The 26,198-nt window shown below is 41.6% G+C and overlaps 1 protein-coding gene across 1 annotated transcript; it reads left to right on the top strand.

Annotated features, from left to right (window-relative positions):
* Positions 1–1,466: 1,466 nt before the first annotated feature.
* LOC117483186 (ubiquitin carboxyl-terminal hydrolase 15-like) lies at positions 1,467–22,682 on the top strand. Its single transcript, XM_034131404.1, is given in 26 exon segments — positions 1,467–1,566; positions 2,291–2,418; positions 2,753–2,883; positions 4,916–5,042; positions 6,061–6,206; positions 8,395–8,456; positions 8,860–8,949; positions 12,280–12,427; positions 12,546–12,719; positions 13,196–13,354; positions 13,490–13,714; positions 13,795–13,878; positions 14,065–14,159; positions 14,808–14,996; positions 16,243–16,361; positions 16,795–17,070; positions 17,321–17,391; positions 17,540–17,655; positions 17,749–17,898; positions 18,348–18,475; positions 19,068–19,156; positions 20,172–20,189; positions 20,192–20,272; positions 20,274–20,519; positions 20,521–20,569; positions 20,572–22,682. Coding segments are annotated over 26 exon segments (3,246 nt in total). The 5' UTR covers positions 1,467–1,477; the 3' UTR covers positions 20,628–22,682.
* The last annotated feature ends 3,516 nt before the right edge of the window (positions 22,683–26,198 follow it).

Genomic DNA, 26,198 nt, shown 5'->3' on the forward strand with positions numbered 1-26,198 from the left:
CACAAGCATAATTCAGTTTAAAAGGATGTACAGAAACACTTTTTGGGAAAACTATGAGAATGAAGAGAGGTGATTGAAGATGAGAAATTATTGTATATGTATGTATAAATGTAAATGTAAGTAGGAATAACTTGCATAATGATTTAAAGGACAATCATTGATCAAGTAAGGGGTGGGAATTAATAAGCATTTGCTTCCTCCTGCTCCCTTTCGGACACATATGATTTATTATTATTATTAATATGAAGACTTTTTTTTCGATGAATATATAAATATTATCATGAATGTGGATAAATACGGTATTCTGCTTTTCACATTTGTTATTTTTTATTTGTTATTTTTTTTTATCTGTTCGAAATAAAGATTGAAATGAAATGAACTTTATGAAAGTGCAGTAGTAAATGGCTGGAGTCTCTTTAACGTACTGATAATGACATTGTGTGTCCATAATGATGTGTTCTCAACACATTCATTAGTGGTAGTGATGGAGCACAGCAGGTGTTGACCTTGCTTAGTTAGCATAATGTGCCTACGTATTATTCTGTCTTTCCCGTAGGAAACAAAATGCAGAAAATATGCATTTGACTGATTCACATAGGAAAAGATATAACATGTCTGATCAGGAATAGCATGTTAGATAATTGAACAGTTTAAAAAGAAACAAAAAGAAACCCTTATTCAGAGAATTTATGTATTTTAATGAGATAAGACTGTCTTATCCCAAAACAGAAAATAAAACAGAACTAAAAATTAAAATATGCACAAGTTGACCGTGAAAGATACAAATCTGTACCGTCTGACAAATAAACACTATGAAGGGCCAAATCACAGCTAACACAATTTAAAAGTAGGATATTATTTACATTAAGTGCACAAGGAAATAGATAGATCATAGACAGATATACTTTATTGATCCTAAATTGGGAAATTATTTTGTTACAGCAGCAGTGTGTTCAGGCATTACAATATTTAAAAGTCGGAATAAAGTATAAACATAATAAAATAAATACAATTACAAAAATAAACAGCAAATATAAACATATCCACAGTTGTGACTAATATCACAAATATACACATTTTAACATTTCTAGATTAATTAAAATGTTATATGACTATGTATATATATCTGCAGCAACAGAAATATAGATTGATATACTACAGGAAAAGAGACATGCTGTATACAAAGGATAATGTATAAATTAGCCTAAATATCAAATGATAAAATACCACAGGCTGGATAAAGATGTTTTGTGTGTGTAGTTTGTTTTTTGGAGGCGTAGAGCTTCTTAGACATCAAGAATCCGCAATGATGGAGCAGTTTTGAAGCATTTTTCTAGAATAATGTAACCACTGGGTGTCATGCTTCTGCTGTACTCTCAGCCGGCAGATGATTGGCTGAGACGGCCGCGTCACTCACAACGTGCCTCGGTGACGCCCCGCTCTTTCCCACAATGCAGTGGGTGATGTCTGAGGAAAGATGGCGGAAGGAGGAGCGGCTGATCTGGATACCCAGAGAGGAGAGGTCGCGGCACTGTTGAAAACACAGCTAAAAAAGGGAGACACTTGGTAAGACTTGAGCTGGAACCTTTTCAAGGATACCGCGTTGTCTTCGGCTGGCTCTGCCGAGGCTGACAACGTCAAAAAGGATAAAAAACGGGCCGTGTTGACAGTTAGCTTCAAACTAGCTAACGGGTTCCTTTCATTTTCATGTGTGTCAGCTAGCTTCAGCTAACACTAGCTAATAGACTGTCAATGGAGAACGATGGATATCTTTACACTTGAACTTATTCATTTTGGTGGTTATATTCGCTACTTTCTAATGTCAATGTCGCTATTCACACGGGGACACCAGCTCAATGTGGCTGCATTTCATTTAAGTGATTTAGTTAGCAGGCTAATGGCTAATTGGCTAGCCGACCGAAGCACTAAGTGGTTCGTCAGCCACCGGGTTCATCCGACGACTTCAGTAGCAGGGCGGAGTCGGAAAAGAAGCACCTGTCAAAATCACAGAGCCAGCTGGCGAGACATGCAGCACGCTGAAGTCACTAAGTTACTGTTACACCTATCAATCTGTGCTAAGTTAGCCTCTCACAGTCAGATTTGCTGCTGAGAGCACTGACAGCAAGGAAGCCTTTACCTGCTGAAGCTTATCTATTATCATCATTGTAGATAAGATACTCAAAGCCCTAGTTTAGCTTCTTTTGTGACCATTACATAAACTATACTGAATAGAGTGTCCCATCTTGCTTCATCAGAATTGAAATGATAATATCGCTTTCCTTCTCTTCAGGTACCTGGTGGACAGTCACTGGTTCAAACAGTGGAAGAAATATGTCGGATTTGACAGTTGGGACAAATACCAGATGGGTGACCAGAATGTCTACCCAGGACCAGTTGATAACTCCGGTCTTCTTAGAGGTAAGATATAATGCTTTACCTTCCTAGACTTTCATTTTCAATAAGGGATATATTGTAAACACTGTGTGGCACACTATAGAGCCCTAGTCAGTATAGCTTTATTATTCTGGAAGTAGTAACAAAGAATTCAGAGGAAAAGGGGAAACAACACCATTGTTATCAGACTCTATAGAGGAGCCTTTTTTCAGGAAAGCTCTCCAGCGTACCTTTGTGTGTTTTGTGTCGTGGGAGACAGTCAGTGCAGGGTCACTGTTGTGAGTGAATGAGTGGAATCTCCTTTCTCTGTCTGCCTGCTTGTTTCTCAACTTTTCTCCCATCTCCTCCTTACCTCTAGATGCGGATGTGCTGGCCATCAAGGAGCACCTCATCGACGAGCTCGACTACATCCTGGTCCCCACAGAGGGCTGGAATAAGCTTGTCAGCTGGTATGGACTGACAGATAATCAGGAGCCAATTGCACGCAAGGTAAGGCTTTGGTATTTATGAATGGATTTTGTGGTTAAGTAATGTTCTTCTCACTGTGTTTAGAATGCATCCAAATGGGCAATATAGCACTAGCTATGGTGGATTTTTGTGTTGTGGTTTAACGGTGGTGTTTCGTAGTATTGCCTGTGTTGGGTTGAAGTAGAAAAACATGAATTATTATGGCCATTTGAGATCAAGATATGAAGAGTCTAGCATAATTGTAATGGCTTGTATTGACATGGCTCTCCTGCTGCTCATTATTCATTTTCAACAAAAAGAATGTCCAAAGACAGTCTGGAACATTTCTTTGGGAATACTTTACCGTAGGCTTTTGTGTAACCATAAGAACTGCTCTAGTAGTTATTTATTGGTAATAAGAATATGCTAAATTAATGGACATTAACCCTTAATGAAAATGAAGAAACAAGGATGTTGTTTTCATATATTTTCTTTCTTTCTGTCATGAACTATTTATTTAAGTACTTTCCATTTTGTAGATTGAAACACACGCTGAATGGCTCCATGAGTGGTCACAGTTTATTAGTACTCCATGATGGCAGCTACAACTTGACAGCACCTACGGTATTAATTCCCCGCTTCAAATCTCACTAGTCATCATGGCATCATGGCTGCTAGAAGAGGTTCCTCTCCCCCCTTCATCTCTACCGTTCTCTCTCTCTCGTTCTTTCTCCCCCCCTTACATTGACCCTCCCATTTTGCCATGTATGTCTTGGGACGTATCGGGTGGCTGCCGGGTTTCTATTTTCAGGCAACAAGCTGGATGACAGAAAAGCTACATGGAGCGATCCGCGAGACACAACATGCAGGAGGTTCATTATCAGTTTTCCTCTTCTTTTACCCTCTTTGTCTCTTTTTCGGCGGGTGTCATCCTGAGAGGCGCGGAAACACAAGCGTTTAAAGAGGATTTTTAGGAGGATTGTAGTCACAGGTTCTGCGCGTTTCCTTCCGTTGTCGTACTCCGGTGTGATATGCCAACACCGGCGAAGTGTTCCTGCGTGTCCTTGTTTTTTGAAGTGGAGGAATGCTGGTTGAGGTCACTCTGAGAGGAGCAGCATGAGAGCTTCTGAGAGGAGGCAATACCACACTGGGAGTAATGGAGTGGGTGGGGAGAATGGGTTTTGGCTCAGCTCTGATTTGTGAGAAATTCTGCCATGACTTGGGCTTTTGCGTCGGGTTTACTAACACATGGGTGTTTCGCTAAGGGGTAGGATGGGCCCACTGGGGGGATCTTGGCATGGGAGGGGGGGGGGGGAGAATATGAGCTGCGTGTGTGCATGACTATTGCGGTTCTCATTTGTGAAGTGGTGTGTGTCTGTGTGTGTGTTTGTGTGTGTGTGTGTGTTGAAGGGGGGTCATAAATAGGCTGGGACCCCTCAGCTGTTTCCACGAGGTGCTGCTAATTTAAGCTCTCTGACTCTGTTCCGATCAGATGAGTGGCAGCAAGACCACCAAAGTGTGCTTTGTGAATCGTGAGAAACAGAAACTAGTACAACTTCAGATTTACCTGACACTTTAAATTGTTTATGTCAGCATTTAAATGATTTCAAAGCAGTGTATGTACATGGGATGGGAAGCATACTAATTCATGTTGAAAGAATAACCAGCAAATGGCTGGTCAGCCATATTTAGTTGACTCATGTTGGTGTGAAATAGTTTTGTATCATAATAGGCATATAAAACACGATGCGGCTGTTTAGCCATCTGATAGAGGGACAGCAGTGATTTATCTTGTGTTTCTGCTTGACATTATGTCTAAGATGACTTTTAATGTGATTCATATATGACACGCAGTTAAGATTAAAACAGAAGCTGGAAAATGTTTGGAATAATCCTGAGGATTCCTGGTATATGATGTTTTTTTTTTTAATAGAAAAATGTTTTCCTTGTAAGAATGTAATGTGTAGTATTGGAGATTCGGTTCTGATGTATACAACTTATTTGACTCATCATGCTTTGATCATCATCTAAGATTGTGTGGATGGTTAATCATTTCACTGTGCTCCTTCTCCAGGTGGTGGAACAGGGTATGTTTGTGAAGCACTGCAAGGTGGAGGTGTACCTGACGGAGTTGAAGCTGTGTGAAGACGGCAACATGGACAATGTGATCACCAGACGCTTCAGTAAAGCCGACACAATAGGTAGGCCTAAGTCAATCGGGAGCAACTGTCTATGTCATTCTTCAGTGTCCTCCATGAGTTCATTACATTACATGTTATTAGGCTGAGGCTTTTATCCAAATTGACTTGCATACACTTCAATACATTCCTACGGGAGCAATTTGGGGCTGGGTATCTTGCTCAAGGACATTTGGACATGTTGACTGCAGGGATCAAACCACTGACCCTCTGATTGGTAGATCGCACTTCCAAGATGACTTCCTTTAAGTCAGAGTTCATATACCCTTTCTTCCTACCAAATTATCCCCTTTATGCTGGTTTATGAAACATAGAAAAATACTCAAAATAGGCAAATTTCACTAGCCATTAGACGAGTATGTCTTTTGTTTTTTTCCCGGGTTTTTTAACATTCAACATCAATGGCTTACGTCCCCTGTCGGCACCTGAAGCAGACATTTTTTTTATGCCTCTAGTTATGCTAAACTTTTCATTTTATCCATTATATATTCACTTCATCGTGTGTTGAAAAGCATTGTGTCTAAAAAAAGAGTGAACACCCGTGTCCACTCGGGTGTCATGTTTGCATCACTGTTGATCGGAGTTGTAGAAATTAAATATCTGTGAATCGTACGGAGTCAATTGTTTCAAGGTTTAAATGTAGATTTGAAGCTTTCCCACAGTCCCTGAAGACAAAAGCCTTATGTGGTGTTTGTAGCTTTTTGTCCAGCGGTAAAGACTCTTTATTTTAAACTTGTAATTCAACTGCTTGCATTTCATCTTTTGTCTGATTTGGGCAACCATTAAAACATGAATCAACAATTTTCATGATTTAACAACACATCATCATGTCTATGGAGTAAAGTGGATTTGTAGACAATACTTGAATAATTGTGTAATGTCTGAACAAATGTGGTCTGTTGATGAAAAAAAGAACTTACACACCATTACTTGTTGTTTTACTCTTCACCACTAATAACCATCACTAATTAAATTTATTTTTAATTTATTTTGTATTTGTATTATTACTCTTTTCCTGCAGACATGATCGAGAAGGAGATGAGGAAGCTGTTCAGCATCACTGATGAGAAGGAGACCAGGATGTGGAACCGCTACATGAGCAACACCTTTGAGCCTCTCAACAAACCCGACAGCACCATTCAAGACGCCGGACTGTACCAAGGACAGGTACGGACTTCTGGTTGTTTGATCAGAAACTGTCGCAGGGAACAGTTTAAAGCTTTCTTTTCAAGACATAAAGAAAAAAGACATGGTGGACAAAATGTCCTCAAAGCAGGTCAAATATGGCTCACTATGTAGACAGTTATTTTTCCTTAAAGGTGGGGTAGGTAATTCACTTCAGAAACACGTTTTGTTATATTCCATGGAATGCTCTTAACATCCCGATAGCAATGAATATATTAAATGCTTTGACAATAAATACATAAAAAAATGTCCTCTGTGGAAGCCGTGGCGCTGTAAAAAGCACGACCAATCTTCTGAGCCGGCCCGGCTAAAATAACTGGATGGCCTACCTGCCTGTCAGCCTTTCAATCTGTGCACAAACTTATCTTGTGCCCTCATTGGTCATGTGCGCGTTCGTGTGTGTTGGAGGAGGGGCTCTGTAAGGAAGTCTGAAGGAAGGGGCAGATTTCTTTCGGCTGCGTACTTTCAAATTCTAGCGCACTGACTCGAGCTGGTTTCTCCATTCTTACCTACCCTACCTTTAACTAAGTGGATGTAAAGCGCTTTGAGCATTTGGAAAAGTGCTCTAATAAATGTAATGAATTATTATTATTAAGTGAAATATGCTCTAGTTACAATCTCCCTTTTGCGGAACGCTTTTCCCTTATTTGTACCCTTCAAAATCACAGGAAAGTGGAGCTTCAGGAAAACCATTATTTCTCTGATTTATTTAAATCTGTATCCAACAGGTTGTCATGACCTGCAGAGGGCAGTCTAACTAATCTCCATGCAAAGTTCTTCAATAACTTTTCTCAATTCTCTATACGCTATATGCCAGACTCAAACTATGACAAGTGTCTTTGAAGTGTGAGTCTCTTTAGGTGGTGCTTTTGTCTTGTTTTGTATAATCACTGCTTCGATTATCCACCCAGTTTCTCTCATGGGTGAACACCTAACCTAAGCAAGTATTTTAGGTACTTAAAAGTCTGAATATGGGAGTTGTTAATGCAATGAATGCAATACAATGAAAATCTATGGTGACAGAGAACAGCAAAGCTGACACCTAGCAAAGTATTTTCAATGGAAGCTGAAGCTATTGTCCGTTTATGAGATGTTTACAACTTCAAATCCCACAACCTCTCTTTGTAAGCTGCTTCAATTCTGCACGCGTGTCCTGGCATCCACCTGGCAGTCTACTACAGCACACACACTCTCTATATAGGCTGATATTAATTCACACACACGGCCACAAAGGGCTGTCCCACTCCAGAGATCCATCTTACTCCCTGTCTCACCCCATTAGCAACAGCAGTAACAGGTTGTTGGTTTCACTCAGAGATTTTAAGAAGTCAATGGCAGATCTTCACAATGTTTTGAAAGGCAAAAACACATCTGTCCTTTTTGTTTGTATTTAATACAATTAAATGTGTACTGCATTTAGATATCAGGTCATCATGTCTTTTAATTAACTTAGTCTATTCAGAGTATACTTAGATTTAAAATTTAGGAAATGGTAATAAGTGTATTTTTCTAGTTTTTAAGCCTGGATTACAGTAACCAGACGTAATTTTCTGATCTTCCCAGACTGTTCTAACTCTATGGTTGTTTGTTTTACCCACCTAATCCTGATATCCACATCACTGATGATTATTTATCCAAAATCTCATTGTGTAAATATTTTGTGATGCACAAACCATGCAATAGTCACAATATCAGAATCAAAGCATCTGAATACTTAATTTATAATGGGGGAACAAATTGCATTTCGCGACAGCTGTCCTTTTAAAAGATAAATACAAATAAATAAATAAAATATTTAAAGAAACATAACATTTTTAAGTAAAATCTAAAATGAATAAATAAACATAAAAAGTAAATATATATAAAATTCCGATAAACATAACAAATAAAAAGTTAAAACATGCTTCAATACAGAACAGGTGTTTTACAATTGTTAGATATCGAGGTAATTGATGAGAATCTTTGTGATATTTCACTTTCTCCATATCGCCCTGCCCCAACCATTCCTCCAACTCAAAATAAATCCAACTATTTAGCTTTCATTCCTCTGATCGCACACAACCACTTCTGTTCACTGTACAGCAGTAAAGGAAGCAAATACTTGAAGTACATTTGACTTAAAAGTTTGGAAGCAGATGGAGCCCTACTTTCTCTTTTCTGTCTCCCACAGGTTCTCGTAATAGAGCAGAAGGCTGAGGACGGCTCTTGGCCCCGAGGCTCCAAGGCACCCAAGTGAGTGAACGCCACCTCACCCGCCGTGACTAAAAGACAATGTAGCCACCGAAATAAAAACGCTATTTCCACACTGTCACCAATGCTGATTCGCCTTCGGGGAGCTTTCTGAAAACACCTTTTTAAATGTACTCCTCATCCTTAATTGCAAAATGTAATCATGTACATTTTAAAATCTAGTTTCCCTGCTATGCCACTAGAGCACCTCATCATCTTCAAAGATGTCCTCTCTATGACTTTCAGTCTTTTGCTTGACCTTGAGTTGCTCACATATCCCCTCCCACTCGTTTCTGAATCATCTCAGCTTTTATTTTGTGGACACTTTTTGTTGGGCACACCTTTCTGGAACGGCTTCTTATTTTTCCACTACTCTAACTCATGATCTATTCTTTATCTTTTGAAGGTCATCTGGTGCTTCCAATCTCTGTGCTTTGCCAAAGATCTCGCCTTCATCTCTCACAAACAATCATAACAGCAGCTTCAACAGCAGGAAGTAAGGCTTAGTTGTGGGTGAATTAGCTGAGGGGGGGGAGGCGGGGTTTGGATGCCAACAGCCAGAGATAGAGTGTGTAGTATTACTCAGCAAAAAACCTTCACATTAACTGGCATTCTTTATTGTAATTCCTGCAGAAATTCCTTTCAAAAGAGGGAACTTCCTTTCAATTTGCACTCATTCCTAATTCACTTCGCTAACAGAAACCAGTATGAAGTTTGAAGAACTTCCTCATACAGGTCTATCTCTGCCTTTGGTTGGTCTAAATGCTGTCTTGTGATGAAGCAGGTTCAGCTTTAAAAGCATCAATCAGGGAGGGGATTGCTGGGGGGGGGGGGGGGGGCTTACGAAAGATTGATCTTCTTTGAATTTTCTCCAGCGACAGCAGTGCTCTCTATAAGTGGCCGGCCGGTGCCTCTGGGTGCCTTCCTCAGCATTTCATTATGCTAGTTGATAGTTTGCATCTGATATTCTACCTCACTGATTGATAGCTCTGGCTCGGGCTGCATGGTTATGGCTAATGGGATAATTATTTTACCCATTACTGAGTGCTAATAGGTCTTGCTTACACCCTTCTGTCTAATACAACACCTAGTTGTAAATAATATTCAAAGAATGAACAATTAGGTTATTTTTTTGGTGCACAACGACAAGCCTGAGAACCGCTTGGTTTGTTATCTAATTAAACTTCAAGCAATATCCAGACAACAGTATGTACTTTAATGAACTGATTATTTTTCATATTCCAATTTAGAATGATTTTCTTTAATCTGATCCATGATTATTGCTAAACCTGTGAGTTTTCTTGGAAAAAGAAATGCAGGACCCTTTTGAAATATGCCTGATGTGGTTACACACAACCCTCCTCCATAGTGCTTTTTTAGCCAATCAAAAATGCGCAAAGGAATATTCCTGGTATCAAAAAAAGGTTAAACGAAAGGCCTATTTCTACTGTTAACCTCACAACCAATGAAAGATACAATAAAAGTTGGCATAATAATTATTCGAAGTTGCAAACATCCTGATTTGTGCATCTTTGTTGGTGTTTGATAAGCCTTTAAACTCATAGATATGTCACTCAAACTGGATGAAATCAGTCCTGGATCCTGGGTAAGGAAATTCAAATTATAGGTTTGCGTTACTGTCCTTCACAATGTTAACACGAGAGACAGGTAAAGCAAGTCAAACCAGAGAAGCATCTAAAAAATCATTCGGATAGATCTCCTGCTGTGCTTCAAAATGAATCACAGCTAATTTCTTTCCTCTGTTCAGTTTCCTGTAAATGTCAGTAGCCTACATTAAGGTTTGTTGCTAAATCATGGGGACCTCGGGGCTCCGTCAGCCCTTATAGAGAGCACTGCTCGACTGTGGGTGGAGCTCTCCCCTCTGCTGTCTAGTACACCCCTTCCACCTTTTATGTGTGTGATTTACTGCATGCTGTTGGAGAGTGCCTCTGCGTGTGGAGAAAGACACTCTGCTGCGTTGTATTTTCCCTTTGATACCGTTGGAATGCAGAAATAATAGCCACAAGCTCAGCCACCCTGAAAAATCAATATTGATAAAGAAGGAGAGCTGGCCGAGCTTCTTCTTCCTGATATCTTGGTGTACGGTTACACGCGATCATCCCACAGCTCTGCTTTATGCTGTTTGATAGCAGTGGCATCTTCTCCGGGGTGACTTGGGGAAATTGGATCTTTACTCCCAGCAGCTCTCCTCCTTGTCCCTGATTCACTGTAGTGCCAGAGCTGTCGTTTCCTCTGAATTATGCATGGGGGCTTTTTTTTCCCCTTCATATGAAGTGTTCCCGCATTACATAACACTTGTCTTTTGCTGTTTTTGGCCTGGTAGCAATACAGTAAGTTTTACGAGGCTGTGTCACCTAATTCTGCCCGTCCCCCTCCTCGAGTCTCTTTACCTCCCCTCTCCCCCCCCCGAGCTCATTGCGATGCACACATTCTGCAGTGTAAGTGACCTTCAGAATACATTTCATCTGCCCCCCTTCACACCCCTCTGATGAAACCCTTTTTTCTTCAGTTAGATCGTAGTTTATTGATGTAGCCCCTGCCCCCTTTAAAAAAAAAAAAAAATCCAGACAGCCGTGGCATATTAAAAAGATAAAAGAGGGACTGTCAAAGTGTGTGTTTGAAGGGGCAGCTAACAATGTCACGGAGAGGAGAACAAGTGTGTGTCGCTCGGAGCGCAGTGTAATGTGTGAACGAGGGGGCTGAATGAGCATGTGTTAATGTGTGTGTGTATGTTAAAGAGGGAGAGAGATACTAACAGGCCCGTGCATACTGCAGCCTCAGCTGGATGCAGTGGATCAGCTGCTCCCTCCATCCCCATCTCATTTAGCTTCTGTTCCCCCCCCCCCCCCCCCCCCACTGTCCGCCCCACCCCCCTATTCTCTCTGCCTCTCCCTCCCTCTCTCTGTGCACCTCTAGCTTTCGATAGCGGTAGTCTTGAGCATCCTTTGCTGCTGCTGCTGCTGCTGCTGCTGCTGATGCTGCTATAAATATCTGCCGGTAGCCGTAGAGCGGCAGAGAGCAGCAGGCAGGCCAGAGGGAGGAGCGGAGACCAGTGGACAGGACGGGACAGAGGGAAGGGATCTGAGGCAGAGAGCATAACAAGATAACAGGCGGAAAATGAAGCAGGGGAGAGAGGAGAGGAGAGGATAGCCGTCAGATAGAGGAGGAGTGTGTGTTTACTGCGTTCTGTGGATTGATTATCGGCCCTGGCTGGACTTGGAAGTCATATTTAGTTGGTTTCGGACTACATCAAAACAGCTACTGGGTTCAGCTGAGGTGACACCAGGACTCAACCTTGGAGACCAAAGGTGGACTTTTATTCCCGGGCCTATAAGATCCAGACTTTGCGTGCACCGGGGCCCAAACTGAACCCTACCGGTGCTTCAGTTTCCAGCTGACATGTGGGCCGGGGCGGGGCTGAGATGTCATGCTCCTGTGTTGCTGGTGGTGCCTGAGGCCTGAGGCGGTGGAGCTGGAGAGCCGGAGGGTGGACCACCGTGTGCTGAACTGCGAGGCCAGTGCCTCCACCGCCATCACTGCTGTGTCCCTAGACCAGTGGGAGCCAGAAACCACCAACAAGCCCCCCCAGAGGTCTGCTGGTTGGAGAAGCTTTAACTTTCCTGTGATTACCCAGGAAGCCAGAGAGATATTTTGGGGGCGGGGGTTTTGGTTTTGGTTGTAGTTTGGTGTTCTATTGAAGTGGAAATGGTGCAAACTGAATAGGATGTTCTTTTTATTTTCTCGTAGCAATTTGACAAATCTTATCCAACTATATATAATGTGCTTTTGTATGTTTATTGCACAGTGTGAAGAATTCAAGCTATAGTCTACCATCCTACCACCCATACAGCAACAGCTATGACTACACAGACCAGAGCCGGCAGAGTGAGCGCTCAGGCCTCTGTGGACTCTCCAACCTGGGCAACACCTGCTTCATGAACTCTGCTGTGCAGGTAAGGGAACCTTTTCATTTTGAAACAATCTGTATATGCAAATATAATGACAAGTACTTCAAACAAGGAAAGGATGTGATGGCATCTGCTGATTATTGTCCTCTCTTTGCTTTTGCAGTGTTTAAGCAATATCCCTCCACTGACGGAGTACTTCCTTAAGGACAAGTTCACAGAGGAGCTGAACGAGGACAACCCACTGGGCATGAAGGGAGAGATTGCCAAAGCCTACGCCGAGCTTATCAAGCAGCTGTGGTCGGGCAAATTCAGCTACGTCACTCCGAGGCCTTTCAAGGTGACTTCCTGGAAAAACTGAGAATTGCAAAATGTTGGGTTCAATGTTTTTGTTTACACATTTTTGGAAAGGAAGGGCTGTAAAAGCAGTATCATTGTGTCAGACCAGAGTAAGGCAGTTGGAGCAGGAAGCAAAAGTATGTCTTTGGAGAATAAACAACACTGTCATTGAAAGATATACACTCACAAGTAGAAAAGGAGCAGACTAAGAAATGCATCAGTGTAGAATACTGGTCAGTGAAGGGTCTTAAAGTGCAACTATCTTCAGGTTGAATCTTAAAATAAAACATGTAACATGTGAAATCAGTAATTTGACTGCATAGAACTGTGGGGGTTAACTCACAAAGGGTGTGGTGATAAAGTCTTACTAGAAAGGGTTTACAAGAAATGTTAGCTTTTTCTAAAATAGGGTGGAAAATATCCTAGGTTTTTCTACTTTCATTCTGTTTAAACGCTTCCTCCATTTCCCCTCTGCAGACCCAGGTGGGCCGCTTCGCCCCGCAGTTCTCGGGCTACCAACAGCAGGACTCTCACGAGCTTCTGGCCTTCCTGCTGGACGGCCTCCACGAAGACTTGAACCGCATCAGGAAGAAGCCCTACATCCAGCTAAAGGATGCTAATGGCAGGCCTGATAAGGTGACAAGGAGAAAAACTGGATGAAAAAGTGTTAATTTTTGTTGGCATAAGTCGCTAAAAACAATGGTAAAAAGTTTTTAAAAAAAACAATACATTCTAACAATATCATGTTTGTGTTTTTTCTGTTTATCTCAGGTGGTGGCGGAGGAGGCATGGGAGAACCACATCAAGAGAAACAACTCCATCATTGTGGACATCTTCCACGGCCTCTTCAAATCCACCCTGGTGTGTCCTGTGTGCTCCAAGGTCTCTGTGACCTTTGACCCTTTCTGCTACTTGACGCTGCCTCTGCCCATGAGGAAGGAGCGGACACTGGAGGTCTATCTGGTCAGACTGGACCCTCTGGCCAAACCCACACAGGTAAGATGGGAAACCCCCTGAACGGCACTACATCTGGCTCCCTGACGGTCTGATCTCATGTGATGTGTTTCTATTTTTAGTACAAGCTGACTGTACCGAAGGTGGGCTCCATCTCTGACCTGTGTATCTCGCTTTCAAACCTGACGGAGGTGCCTGCTGAGAAGGTATAAACATCATCTGCAGACAAAATAGTTGTTAAACTCTCCCTGCCTACCTATCTTTATCAGCTAATGGAATAGACTGTTGTATCTTTGTCCAACATCTTAATTCTGTGTACCAACAAGAATCACCAATTAGCTGATATGCCTACATTTCCAAGAGTCTTCTGACTACTTTTCTCCTTACCCCAGATGATTGTAACCGACATCTACAACCACCGTTTCCATCGGATCTTCGCCACCAACGAGAACCTCAGCAGCATCATGGAAAGAGACGATATCTATGTGTGAGTGTCAATCTTGCTTCATCTGTCATCTAAAGTTTGAAACGGCATAAAACCCCATAAAATAAGATATAATGCGTGGTGTAAATTATCTGTCTGTTTTATCATTGGTTTGAACACTTCCCAGATAAATTCAATTTAATTTTGACCTTATTAATGACGTTTTTTGTGAGATTTAAGGCATTGAATCATTGGCTGTCCACTAATTCAAATAGCTTTATTTGCCAAAGACATACAAATGCAGGACTTAGGATTTTCCTTTTTACTCTTGCTGCAAAAAGGAAACATTTTGTGTTTATTTCTAAGCCTATGTAGCTTAGAAATAAAGGTGTTTGTGCATGTAAATGGTCTGCAAAGGCTAAAATCCCAAGAAGCTGAAAAGAGGTGCTGCAGCACAGGCAGTATGAGAGAAATACAACACTTTTTGAACCTAACATGTCACAGTAGAGGCACTATATACAAATATGATCCAGAACATTTGCATAATAGGGCCACTTTATTTTCTAAGAGACAGGCAACTAAAGGGGAATTCACATCCCTTCATCTAATGTCACTAATCTGCACTGCTAATGCATGTTTAAATTCACCCATTTTGAATATTACCAGGTGATTAATTCTGCACCACAATGCTGACCCCTCCCCTCTCTGCAGATTCGAGTTGGCAGTGAACAGGGTGGAGGACACGGACCACGTGGTGATCCCTGTTCACCTGAGGGAGAAGTTCAAACAGTCGGGCTACAACCACACCAGCACGCCGCTGTTCGGACAGCCCTTCCTGCTCGCCGTCCCCAGGACCCTCAGTGAGGACAAACTGTACAACATGCTGCTGCTGCGCCTCTGGTACGTCCCTTTATTCTCTCATCTTGATCGTAAGGTCATTGTGTAAAATTGACACTTATTGCCTAATGCTGGTGTCTTGTACAGTTGGGGGATTATTTATATTTTGATAGAGTTAAACAATTGCAATAGAAATAAGAGTATTATTTTAAATACTAATAAAACAGTTTTTATCCTATAAATGGCTCCCTTTTCAAATCTGTTAGCTTCTGTTAAACATGAGGCCACTATCTTATGTTATATCAGTGTTTCCCATACATTGATTTTCTTTTTCTTTTAAAATATATATATTTTTGGTGGTCTAATGGATAGTGAGGTGGGCTAATGATCAGAAGGTTGCGAGTTCAAATCCCGCCTGGAACACCACTACTAGTGTGCCCTTGAGTAAGGCACTTAGCCCTCAGTTACTCCAGGGAGAATGTCCCTGTAATTGGTCATTGTAAGTCGCTTTGGAATAAGGCGTCTGCTAAATGCCTAAATTGTAAATTATATTTTTGGGAAATGAAACCCCACAGATCCTCAACTCCGGTGTGTCTCACTCATTAACAACGCAACACAGAGCAACAAGAACGTTGTCTAAACACTGTATACAAGATGGAGCTTACCAATTAATTTAGGCTTCTGTATTAGAGGTCTGTTCTATAACCCCATAAATCACAATTATATAACCACAATAACACAAAATCATATTTCCCCCTTTTTCTTTGGGTGGTGATGTCATAAAATATGATGACAGACGCTTAATTTAAGAACCTCAGTAAAAAAAAGTATATTAATGACATTCAATACAGCTTTATCTTGTTATATCGCAATCCAAATCATATCCATCATGTTAACTACTCTATTGGAGCAAAGAGCAACGTTTTGGTGAGCAGCAATCATCCATCATGCCTTTAATCGTCAATCCCATCGCCAATTGGCACAAGCTCACCGTCTACAATCCACTGGCAGGCAATCAGGAAGCAAAGAAAATAACTCTTAAGAAGTTAAACATACTTTTTCAAAAAGCTTGCTGTAAAATAAAATAGTTTGACACATTTTTAGCCATCGCTCTGCACCTATTTGTCCTTATTTTAATTGTGTTATTACTCATGTGTGCTTTTCTTCTCTATATTGAATAAGTTAGCTTATTTTTCTTTTTATTGTATGCCTTTTTTTTTACCTGCTAAACCACTTTTTGCTGTAACGCTGTACATTTCCCTGCTTTGGGACTAATAAAGGAATTCTGATTCTTATTTTGTGCTTGCAGCCGATTTGTGCGATCTTCAGTAGAGGAGGAAGAGGAGGATTGTGAGGAGACGCAGCCGTCAAAACAACACGCTGTCAACGGCAACACCACTAACGGAGTTCTGGAGGAGGGGTCGCCCAGTGAGTACCCTCATTTGAAGCCAGAATACTTTAAAAACAACCAATTGATTAATGAATGTGTTAATCACTTCAGTTTTGCACTTGGCAAATCTGGGGTTTATGTGGTTTACATTTGATCATAATGAGTAGATTAACCTATACAAATGTCTAATATTTGATATGTTGATTTATATTTTGTATTAATAATCTAAACCCTCAAGTATTTAGTTAATACATCTGTAAAATAAATGAAATGCAGTAAAATGTACAACATTTGCCGATAACATGTAGTGGAGTAAAAGTATAGAATAGTAGCATAATGTGAAAATTCTCAAGTAAAGTACAAGTACCTACATTTTTTTACTTAAGTACACTACTTGAGTAAATGTACTTTGTTACATTCCACCACTGGAAACATCCTCGCTGCTTTACAACGATCTCCGTCCTCCCTCAGGCGAGATGGAGACCGACGAGCAGGACGACGAGTCGAGTCAGGATCAGGAGCTGCCCTCCGAGAACGACAACAGCCAATCAGAGGACTCGGTGGACAACGAGCTGGAGAACGGCGTGGTCGCTCCACAAAACTCCACCAAGGCCCAGCAGACGGCGGGGAACAACAGGAAGAGACTATTCACATTCCAGTTCAATAACATGGGAAAAACGGACTTCTCCCTCATCAAGGAGGACACCCGGCAGATCCGCTTCGACGAGGGACACCTCCGACTCAGCGGTAAGGGGGGGGCAGGGGATAAAGAACTCGTATTGGGAGGAAAATAAACCCTATACTTCCAATCTGTTATTTATCTAGGGTTACTGTGACAACAATTGATATTTAACAACGCATGGATATTTGCAGCACATCCATTAATCATTATCACCTGAAAAAATGACCCTGTAGATGCAGGGATGAAACAACATCCTGAAAGATGATGATTTTCCTCGTCTTACTTGTGTATTCTGTCCACTTTCATTCTTCACAGACCGCTCTTATCTCTCCTTGGACTGGGATCCAGAGATGAGGAAGAAGTACTTTGACGAGAGCGTCGTCGAGGTAAAGCCAATATCAGAAGACGTTCTCCGATACAGATATCTAACTTTGCCGTGTTAATGCAGCAGAGCGTGCCGTGTAGAACAAGTTCAGTCTGCCGTCGTGTTTAATGATATGGCAGGTTTTCTAACAGCTGTATGTGTGTTTGCAGGACTTTGAAAAGCACGAGAGCATGGAGTACAAGCCTCAGAAGAAGGCTTACTTCAAGCTGAAGGACTGCATCGAACTTTTCACCACCAAGGAGAAACTGGGAGCAGAGGACCCATGGTGAGGAACGCCACACATTCTTACAATCGGTACACAGCCAAACAAATGAAGTCCACTGCATCTGCTCACATCCAATGCCCTCCTGTCCCGTAGGTACTGTCCGGACTGTAAAGAGCACCAGCAGGCCACCAAGAAGCTGGACCTGTGGAGTCTGCCCCCGGTGCTGGTGGTCCATCTGAAGCGCTTCTCCTACAGCCGCTACATGAGGGACAAGCTGGACTCCCTGGTGGATTTTCCACTCAAGTACGCGCACAACAGGCAATAAAACGACGTTCATCCGATCCTACACTAATGCATTAATAGGAATGAGTCTTAGCCCGGAAGTGAGTTAGCATTTTAGCACTAACGGGATCATTTGTCATTGTTTTTTGACATGAGTTTTTGGTAAGATATAAGGTCTGTGGTAAACACAAGCCGAAGAGAATTTCACATTTAGTTCTACGATATAAAATAAGTCTGTAAATACCCCACTGGTGAAATCCAATGGAAAAATGTGTTCCGGTTAGCCTATAAAATTCATCATCCCTGCACCACTATACTCCCCTGCACCCTAAGAGCGTAATTGGAAACACATCCCACGATCTGATTCAGTAAAATAAGCTTCATTCAAAGGGGTTCTGCCCCCACAGCGTATATTTAGTCATTGCATGTCACATGACCACTGACGGTACACTGTGATGTGTTTCCTGCAGAGACCTGGACATGTCAGAGTTCCTGATCAACCCCAACTCCGGGCCCTGTCTCTACGACCTCATCGCTGTGTCCAACCACTACGGAGGGATGGGGGGAGGCACTGTAAGATCCAGCACACAGCATCACTGCCTAATGTTTCACTTGTATTAGTGTGTACCTTCACCACACTGCCTCGATGCAGCATGATCCAGAAACATGCTCTGCAATATAGCATTTATCATATGCCTGACACATTAGTGACTGAAGCAACCTGTAAATATCAGTCAAATAACTGGAGATGCTGCACTTTAAAGTTCTTTTTTAACTACATTAGATTAGGTTTCTGTGTCGAGTCTAAAATGATATGCTATTGTAATTATAGCCAACAAATGCTTGGGTTCCCAGTAGTTTTGACGGGGACTGAAGTAGATTTACTATACTGTATTGTACTTTAATAACTGTAATCTATTACTTTTTTAAGTGTTCACAACGGCACATTTAGACTTTGTATGCGTTTTTGTTTACTCCACGACAAGGCCCTTTTTTAAAATGGCTCACTAGCATCTCTGTTTGGGTGTTCCTAAAACAAAATGCCCAAAAATGTATCAAGAAACAGCAACCATATTGTACTGAATAGAATCTTTGAATTATAAATGCAGGTGTAAGTGGTGTATAAGTACAGAATGGTACACATGTTAAAGGAAAACTAATGTCTATTCCTGTCTTCTCCTCTCGCTCAGACACGGCATACGGCAAGAACAAAGACGACGAGAAGTGGTACAACTACGACGACAGCAGCGTGTCTCCTGCCAGCGAAGATCAAATAGTGGTGAGTGTCCTCGTTGGCAGCGGTCCTTGTGTGAATTCATCTGAGGCAGTTCAGCTGGACACAAACTAGAATTTAATCAAAGTAATGCACTTCTGAGGTTGTCACTAATTGGGATTAATGACTACATTGCTGATTTATCAAAGACATCCAACTGTGTGGAAACGGCACTAACAAGGAACTGTGAGGGTCTGTAGCACTTTCTGCTCCTGGACAGCTCTTGATATACAGTAATTGGCACATGGAAACAACACTGAAGTCTCATTAGGATGTGTTGGTAGAGGCTTTTCCACCTCACTACACACTGATGATTCCACTACACCTGCTGCCTTTCCACGGCATGGTGCAGCATTACTCCATGAGCACAAGTTGTGGATATTACTATCACCTGCCTGTGTTTTAGGTCACATTCCAGGTGATACCGTGTATGTATCAATCACCTTTTGCTTTTTGGAAAATAATGACAATGTGTCTATAAACACAATTTCACATAATTGTTGAATTGTGTACCACAGAAATCATTGTAAATAACTGTTTATTAAATATTTGGTACTTGTATCATTTTCTGAAAGACTGTAGATAGTGGCAAAAAGTGTGATTGTGCTACTTTTACATTAAATATGAGGTGTCTGTTTTCTGGACACGACTGATAATGCAGGTTTTTATCAAGACATGAAGAAATAATAACAATACTTTTTATTTATAGAGTGCTTTTCATATTTTTTTTGCATGTAAATGGTCTGCAAAGGCTAAAATGATCAGGCGATAGATACATGTAATACATGTTACCCGGGACGAGGACATAGTTATTTTTCAGTGGTGAAAATAACACACATTTGGTGCTTTAGTGAGTATTTGCCGACAGTAGGTTCACCCACAAACATTTAGGCAGGCTCTCATTAATGCAGCATCATCCAGTTGACTCATCAGGATGAAGAAATGCACAGTCATGCTGGTAGAAGTTGAAATGAGTTATTGTGCAGATAGCTAAGTGTATTTATCTGGTGTTTTCTTTCAGTCCAAAGCAGGCTACGTGCATGTTCTAACCAGCGGCAGGACACGGTGAAGGGCACCGGCTACTTCTCTCTCGACCGCGAGGTAGATGAGGAGGAAGAGGAAAATGAGGAGAGAGGAGGAGGAGGAAGGAGAAGATGAGGAGAAGGAAGGCGAGGAGAGAAAGGCCGCCTCTTCCTCTCAGGTTGCCTCGTCTTCTGCCTCTGCCTCTGCCTCAGCCATCAGCCTCTCTCTGCTTCTGACCTCTGCCTCTGCCTCAGCCCCTGCCTCTGCCTCAGCCCCTGCCTCTGCCTCAGCCCCTGCCTCTGCCTCTGCCTCTGCCGCCGCCCCTCAGAGCGACGAGGAGGACCTGAAACGAGAACCGCCGCAGGAAGAACGATAACGAGCAGGGAAATGGTGAGGAAGAGAGGAGGAGGAGAAGCCGGCGCCAAATCGAGACGTCACCATGAAAACCAACTGAGGCAAACGAGGGACAAAATAAACGGAGAGAGAGAGAGAGAGAGAGAGAGGAGGAGAGAGAGAGAGAGACTAGGATCTTTCCATCCAAAGCCATATGGACACACAGCATGGCAGCGGGCGCCACCAGCAGCTCAGACTCCGCCCCCCTCCACAGGCGGGGGGTGGGGCAGCTGTTCGGTCAGGGAGCTGCCGGGTTACGCAACTCTTAAGAAATCAGGGCCCTCCTCTGTGGTCAGATCACTGTGTGTGTGTGTGTGTATAAAGTGTGTGTGTGTGAGTGTGACGCCACGTCCATTCGTTTAAGGGTTAGCAGAATAAGAGTCACTGAGCGACATAAGGGATGGATTTAGACTCTTAATCTGCTTTTTGTGTTATTTTTATATCATTTTTTGAGAGCAATGCATTGTTAGCATATCATTTTATTATCATTTAGATCATGTAAATATTTTAAACACTGAATTATATCGGGGTTTTTCACGATGCGCTGACACGTTATGAACTTGCACAATCACCAACCATCCACGTTTCTTTTCTTTTTTTTTTTACACATATTATCGCCAGACACACTGCAGCTGTTTAACAATAACGCTGACTCTCAGAGGATCATCTGCCTTCAGTGAGCCGGAGGTGAGACGCGTGTACAGTGTAGACTTTAGGAACATCGTTGTTTTTTTAAACGTGTCGAACAGCCAAACTTTGTGCTGCTTTTGCTGCTACTGCTGTGCATTTTAACACAGGTTACTTCTGCGTCGGCATGAACTTAAGCGAATTAAGGTCCTGCTTTTGTCTCCTTTATATAATAATGACAAGTTATCCAAGACAGATTCAGATTTTTGCACATTTTACCTGCGAATATGAATCAGTAACATACTGTCTCACTCTGTCTTAATCACACCAAGTCTCCGCTTCTATTCTCCCGCTTTAATTTATCCCCAGGTGTTGTTTTGAAGCTTTACCACGCCTCTGCTCTCTTCATCTCGGAGGCGCTGTGAGATTAGGAAACATCAGTGATTCCACTCACATCAGATGGATCATCTCTTGTTGGGATCACCTCGGCCTTAACTCTTAATCTCAGACCGGTAGCCTTTTACTTTGCACATCACCATCCCCTCACACTCGAATGTCCGCTCCATAACGTCATCTCACGCTGCTTCTTGAAACCCACAAGAGGGCCAGAATGTATGCTGAATGAAATGATGAAATGACCAGATGTAATGCATTTGATGCCTTTTTGATTATCTACAGGGCCAGATTTGTCATTTTTTCCCCTCTTGGTTTGGTTGAATGTGATCGCCTTTGATATTAGCTGTATGAAATCATGGGTTCTGCTGAATGCGTCCCTTTGCAGAGGGGGACACAATGCTTCTCTGTGGTCCTGAGCTTTGAGGGAGAAAGGGAGGTGGACAAATCTGAAATCTGTGGGGTGAGTCTGCCTAAAAGGCCTCTGAGCTTCCGGGATCATGATCGGTAAAGGCGGGATATTCCTCCATCGATGTGATAAACTATTCTCCATGGTGGAGTGTTTTCTTTTTGTCGCTCCAGTGTAAACACCTGCTGTCGCCGCAGAATATCAGACGTGTACCAGGCCTTTCTGAGTATCTCCGTGCTTTTTGGACGACTCACCCCCCCAATCCCATCCTGACTGTGTGAGATTTGATCGCTATTATACAATATTGTACATAAGAGTTCACTCTGTGAGTGCACATTTGATAAAGTTTATTTATTTATATGTAAGCATTTAATAATAAAAAGACAATATATTTAAAGCTCGGAAAGACCTGAACTGTCGTTGGGGGAACCGTGACTCGTGTGTGTCCACGCATACACACCAGTTTGCAAAGTCTAGCCTGTGCTCTCGTCAGGAGGGGATATTTTTTAAGAAAAAGGATGGTTCTGTTGTTATGGGGACTGTTTTTTTGTATGAAAAAGTATCCAGACATCCTTGCATGACGACATAACGGGTTTCCAGGTTGGCTGCACTTGAGTTCACTTGGGTTTACATTGAAATGTGCATGTGTATTTATACACAATCTTCAAATAAAGTTGTGTAAAGCTTCATGTGGGTCCTTTGGTTTTCTTCACTCTGCACTGCAGTGCCTGACTGAGGTGTGAGTGTGTGTCATTTTCCTTCTAGGCTCCCATCACTGTCTCTGAAGTATTTTCACAAATAATCAAACGTTCAGTTCTCAACTGGTGAAAGAAAAGGTTGCCGCTAACGGTAACAAAGTTTAAAGGTAAAATGTTTTTTTCATCATGATCAAAAGCAGGTAGAAGTCTTGTTCACAGCAGTAAGAATTCTTGCACTTGCTTACATCATTTCCCTTTTGAGGTTTTAGCTTCTTTCAGCCCTCTGGATCATGTCTCAGTTGTTGATTTTCATGTTAGTAATGAAAGAGTAAGCCCTTCACCCTCTTCCCCAGTGTGTGCAGCAGCTGCAGGCGGATCTGTGCGGAGGAACACGGTGTTCTCTCCGGGTTCTGGTTCTGACGGGTTCTCTGCCCGCTCTCAGCTGGGAGGTTCCCCGGAGCAGGGGCGCTTCCTCCGGACCAATAGGAGGGCGGAGAGGGGAGCGTGTGTGTGCAGGACAGAGGTTCACTCCCGAGGACAAAACGGTAACCAAGTACAGTGAAAGATTCATTAACCAAAAACCCAAATGCTATTTATAAATTGTATTATATGAATTTATTACATAAAGATTCTATTACGTAATAAATGCATATAGTAAATGTATTACCATTATTACATATCATTTAGGTAGAAAACTGCTTTTCATATATTAAATTAATGTTTTAGAGAAATAAATGAATACATTTTTTAAATATATTATTATATATAATATATATTATTAAAATGAAAATAAATACACAAATATATATTTTTGTTATATAACACATTTTTGTAAGAAATATTTTACTCAGTCACTCACTGACACTTCCACAGGATAAATATAAAATATTTTAAGAATATATTTAATGTTTTTTAGAAAAAATAAAACATAAATATATATAAATATAAATTAAATAAGACACAATTTATAAAAACAACCTAATACATATATTTTTTTGCAAGATCTTTTAAGTGAAATTGCAACTATATGTTTAAAACTGCTCAGAATTACCAATACCTTTTAGATTGTCTGATTTTAATTAGACATGCAGTTACAGTACACGTGACTCCTCATCTTGCCCTTTGTTACAAACACAGCACACAGTAGGACTGTAGCACAGGTGTTACTGATCACCCTAACGATGGCTCTGTTGGAGTCCTCCAGTGAGTGACAGTGAGCATCGTTAGTTCAATTATTCACACCTGTGCTTTCCTACCGTGTTCAAGTCACATTGTGTTCAGTGCAAGACCTATTGTGGGAAAAAAGGCAGAAAAAGAAGGTAGGGTCCCACACATGTAACTTACCTTTTCATCATTTGGGTGAATCTGCTGCTTGATAATGAGAGTTGTCATGATATGGAAATGGTGCCTAATGCTGCAAAATGTCTTAAGAGTTAGGGCACTAGTTCATAACAAGCTCCCACTGGACAGGGTTGGAGGTACTTTAGAAACATATATTCTGTTACAATTACTAATCATTGAAAAATGTAATCCAGTAACCTAAACTAGGTAGGCTATCATATTAAAAAAGTAATGTTATCTGTATGTTAAGTGTATTATATAAGAAACCTGAATGTCAGGCCAAAACAAATATTATTCCTTTACGTACCAGTAATCTGATTCAAATTTTTTTTTGTAGACAACTGTAAGAGATTACAGTCAGCATGTTTGTATAATCATAAAACATTTTATTTATCAAGCGCTTCTATCAGGTACTCAAAGACGCTTTACAGGGCAGGGGTAGTCTAATTAAAATCTAGCAATAAAACCATATTTATCACAAGGACACGGCATGGATAACCCACATTAAAAGCACGTAAAAAGGCGAGTGTTGGTCAGTGTTTTGAAGATGAGTAAAGTCAGTATCCTGATTACTTACTCCCTTAACCTGCCCTGTCAAGAAACCTAGTTGCTGTTTTGAATGCAAACCATCCTATGGTGCACTTTGACTGTTTCTCCCGTCTGCTGGTGTTTGAGAAAATCCGTCAGAGTGAGACCTCTTCGTTTCCTCTGATCTCCGCTCGTGCCCACACGCATTCCTGACGTTCCCCGCGAATTTTATCCACGCTGCTCTGCCAAATCCACTTCATTTTTCCACACCTACCTGACATGCGGCATTTACGGGGGAGAAAAGACATAAAAAAAATCGTGTTTCTCTACGATGGGATTCGTACATTTGTGGTCTTTTGAACCGAGCATGGTTTGGACACGGGACAACTTCCCTCTAAGGACGCAGAGACGGAAACAGACAACAATAGATTATAAAACAGTCTGCTGCAGTTCAAGCTGCAAGGGCGAGGGGCTGGAGACGAGGTGGATTTTTTTTAATTTTCTCGATTTTCAACACATTCCCGGTAATATTTATACAGAATGCAGTTAGTTATTCGACTTATTGGTAATACTACTTCTTATATCGTGTCTTAATTCTGCACGACAATGCCTATACAAATCATGTTTGCGTTCTGAATACTTAACCCACGTTTTGTTTATGGTGCTTTACACGTGTAATATATATATAGGATGTCTGCAATGCTGATTGTTTCCTACTGATCGTGCATTTTAGTCATCGTTTGGCTCATTGACAATATGCGGACGTATTTTAATGTCCACATTTAAACATTGATAACGCCACAATCTTTTAGTGGTGTTTTAAGCCGTGCATGTGGCATGTGCCCGCCCAGGAAATCCACGGAGAGCCCCGCCATCCTGACCCGCCATATGTCATTTTCATGGAGGTCATCTCAGGAGAGCAGCGGGTGGAGGAAATGAGGGAAAGGTACAGAAGGTGTTTTTTTTTTCTTTCCTTGGGTGGGGTTTTTTGTCTCGGTTTATTGCGGACCACGTTTCTGCGCGCACGCCATTTTTTCCCCCGTGCGCTTTACGCACAGCGACACTGACTGAAAGTGGAGCGAAGAGGACAAAAGAGGAGGCAGAGAGCACCGGGGGCCATGCGCTGGTTGAAGGTAGTAGTTTGTGCTGTTGGTCGGGTTGTTATATTACCCCTTGTGGAGATGACTGCGCAATCTACTGCCTTGCTGGCGCTGGTGACTAACGACAGAGAAACCGGACCAACGCGAATCACTTAGACCAATGTGTTTTGGTAAAAAGAATAAACTAAAGAGAGACTTGTATGCCTTCTTAATAATCACGTCTCATGTGAAACCGTGCCACAGAACGTGTGAACTTGGATAATGAAAGCTATGCTTAAATGGTGTGGATTGACATGGATGTTAAAATGTTAAAATAAAGTGATTTTTTATGGTATGCATCACGTGGGTTTGATCTTTTTGTCCAACTTAAAAAAAGAAGAGAAGAAGAATATATTATCCAACTCAATTCAGTGTTTCCTTAAGTCAAAGGAAGTGGTATTATTATTATTATTTTTTTTTATCCAGGCTTATTTTGGAATGTATCATCAATCCGATTACTTACATTATCCCTTGGGGAAATGAAGTTTTTCACAGTT

The sequence above is a fragment of the Trematomus bernacchii genome, unplaced genomic scaffold (assembly GCF_902827165.1).
Source record: "Trematomus bernacchii unplaced genomic scaffold, fTreBer1.1, whole genome shotgun sequence".
In the NCBI taxonomy this organism is placed as follows: Eukaryota; Metazoa; Chordata; class Actinopteri; order Perciformes; family Nototheniidae; genus Trematomus; species Trematomus bernacchii.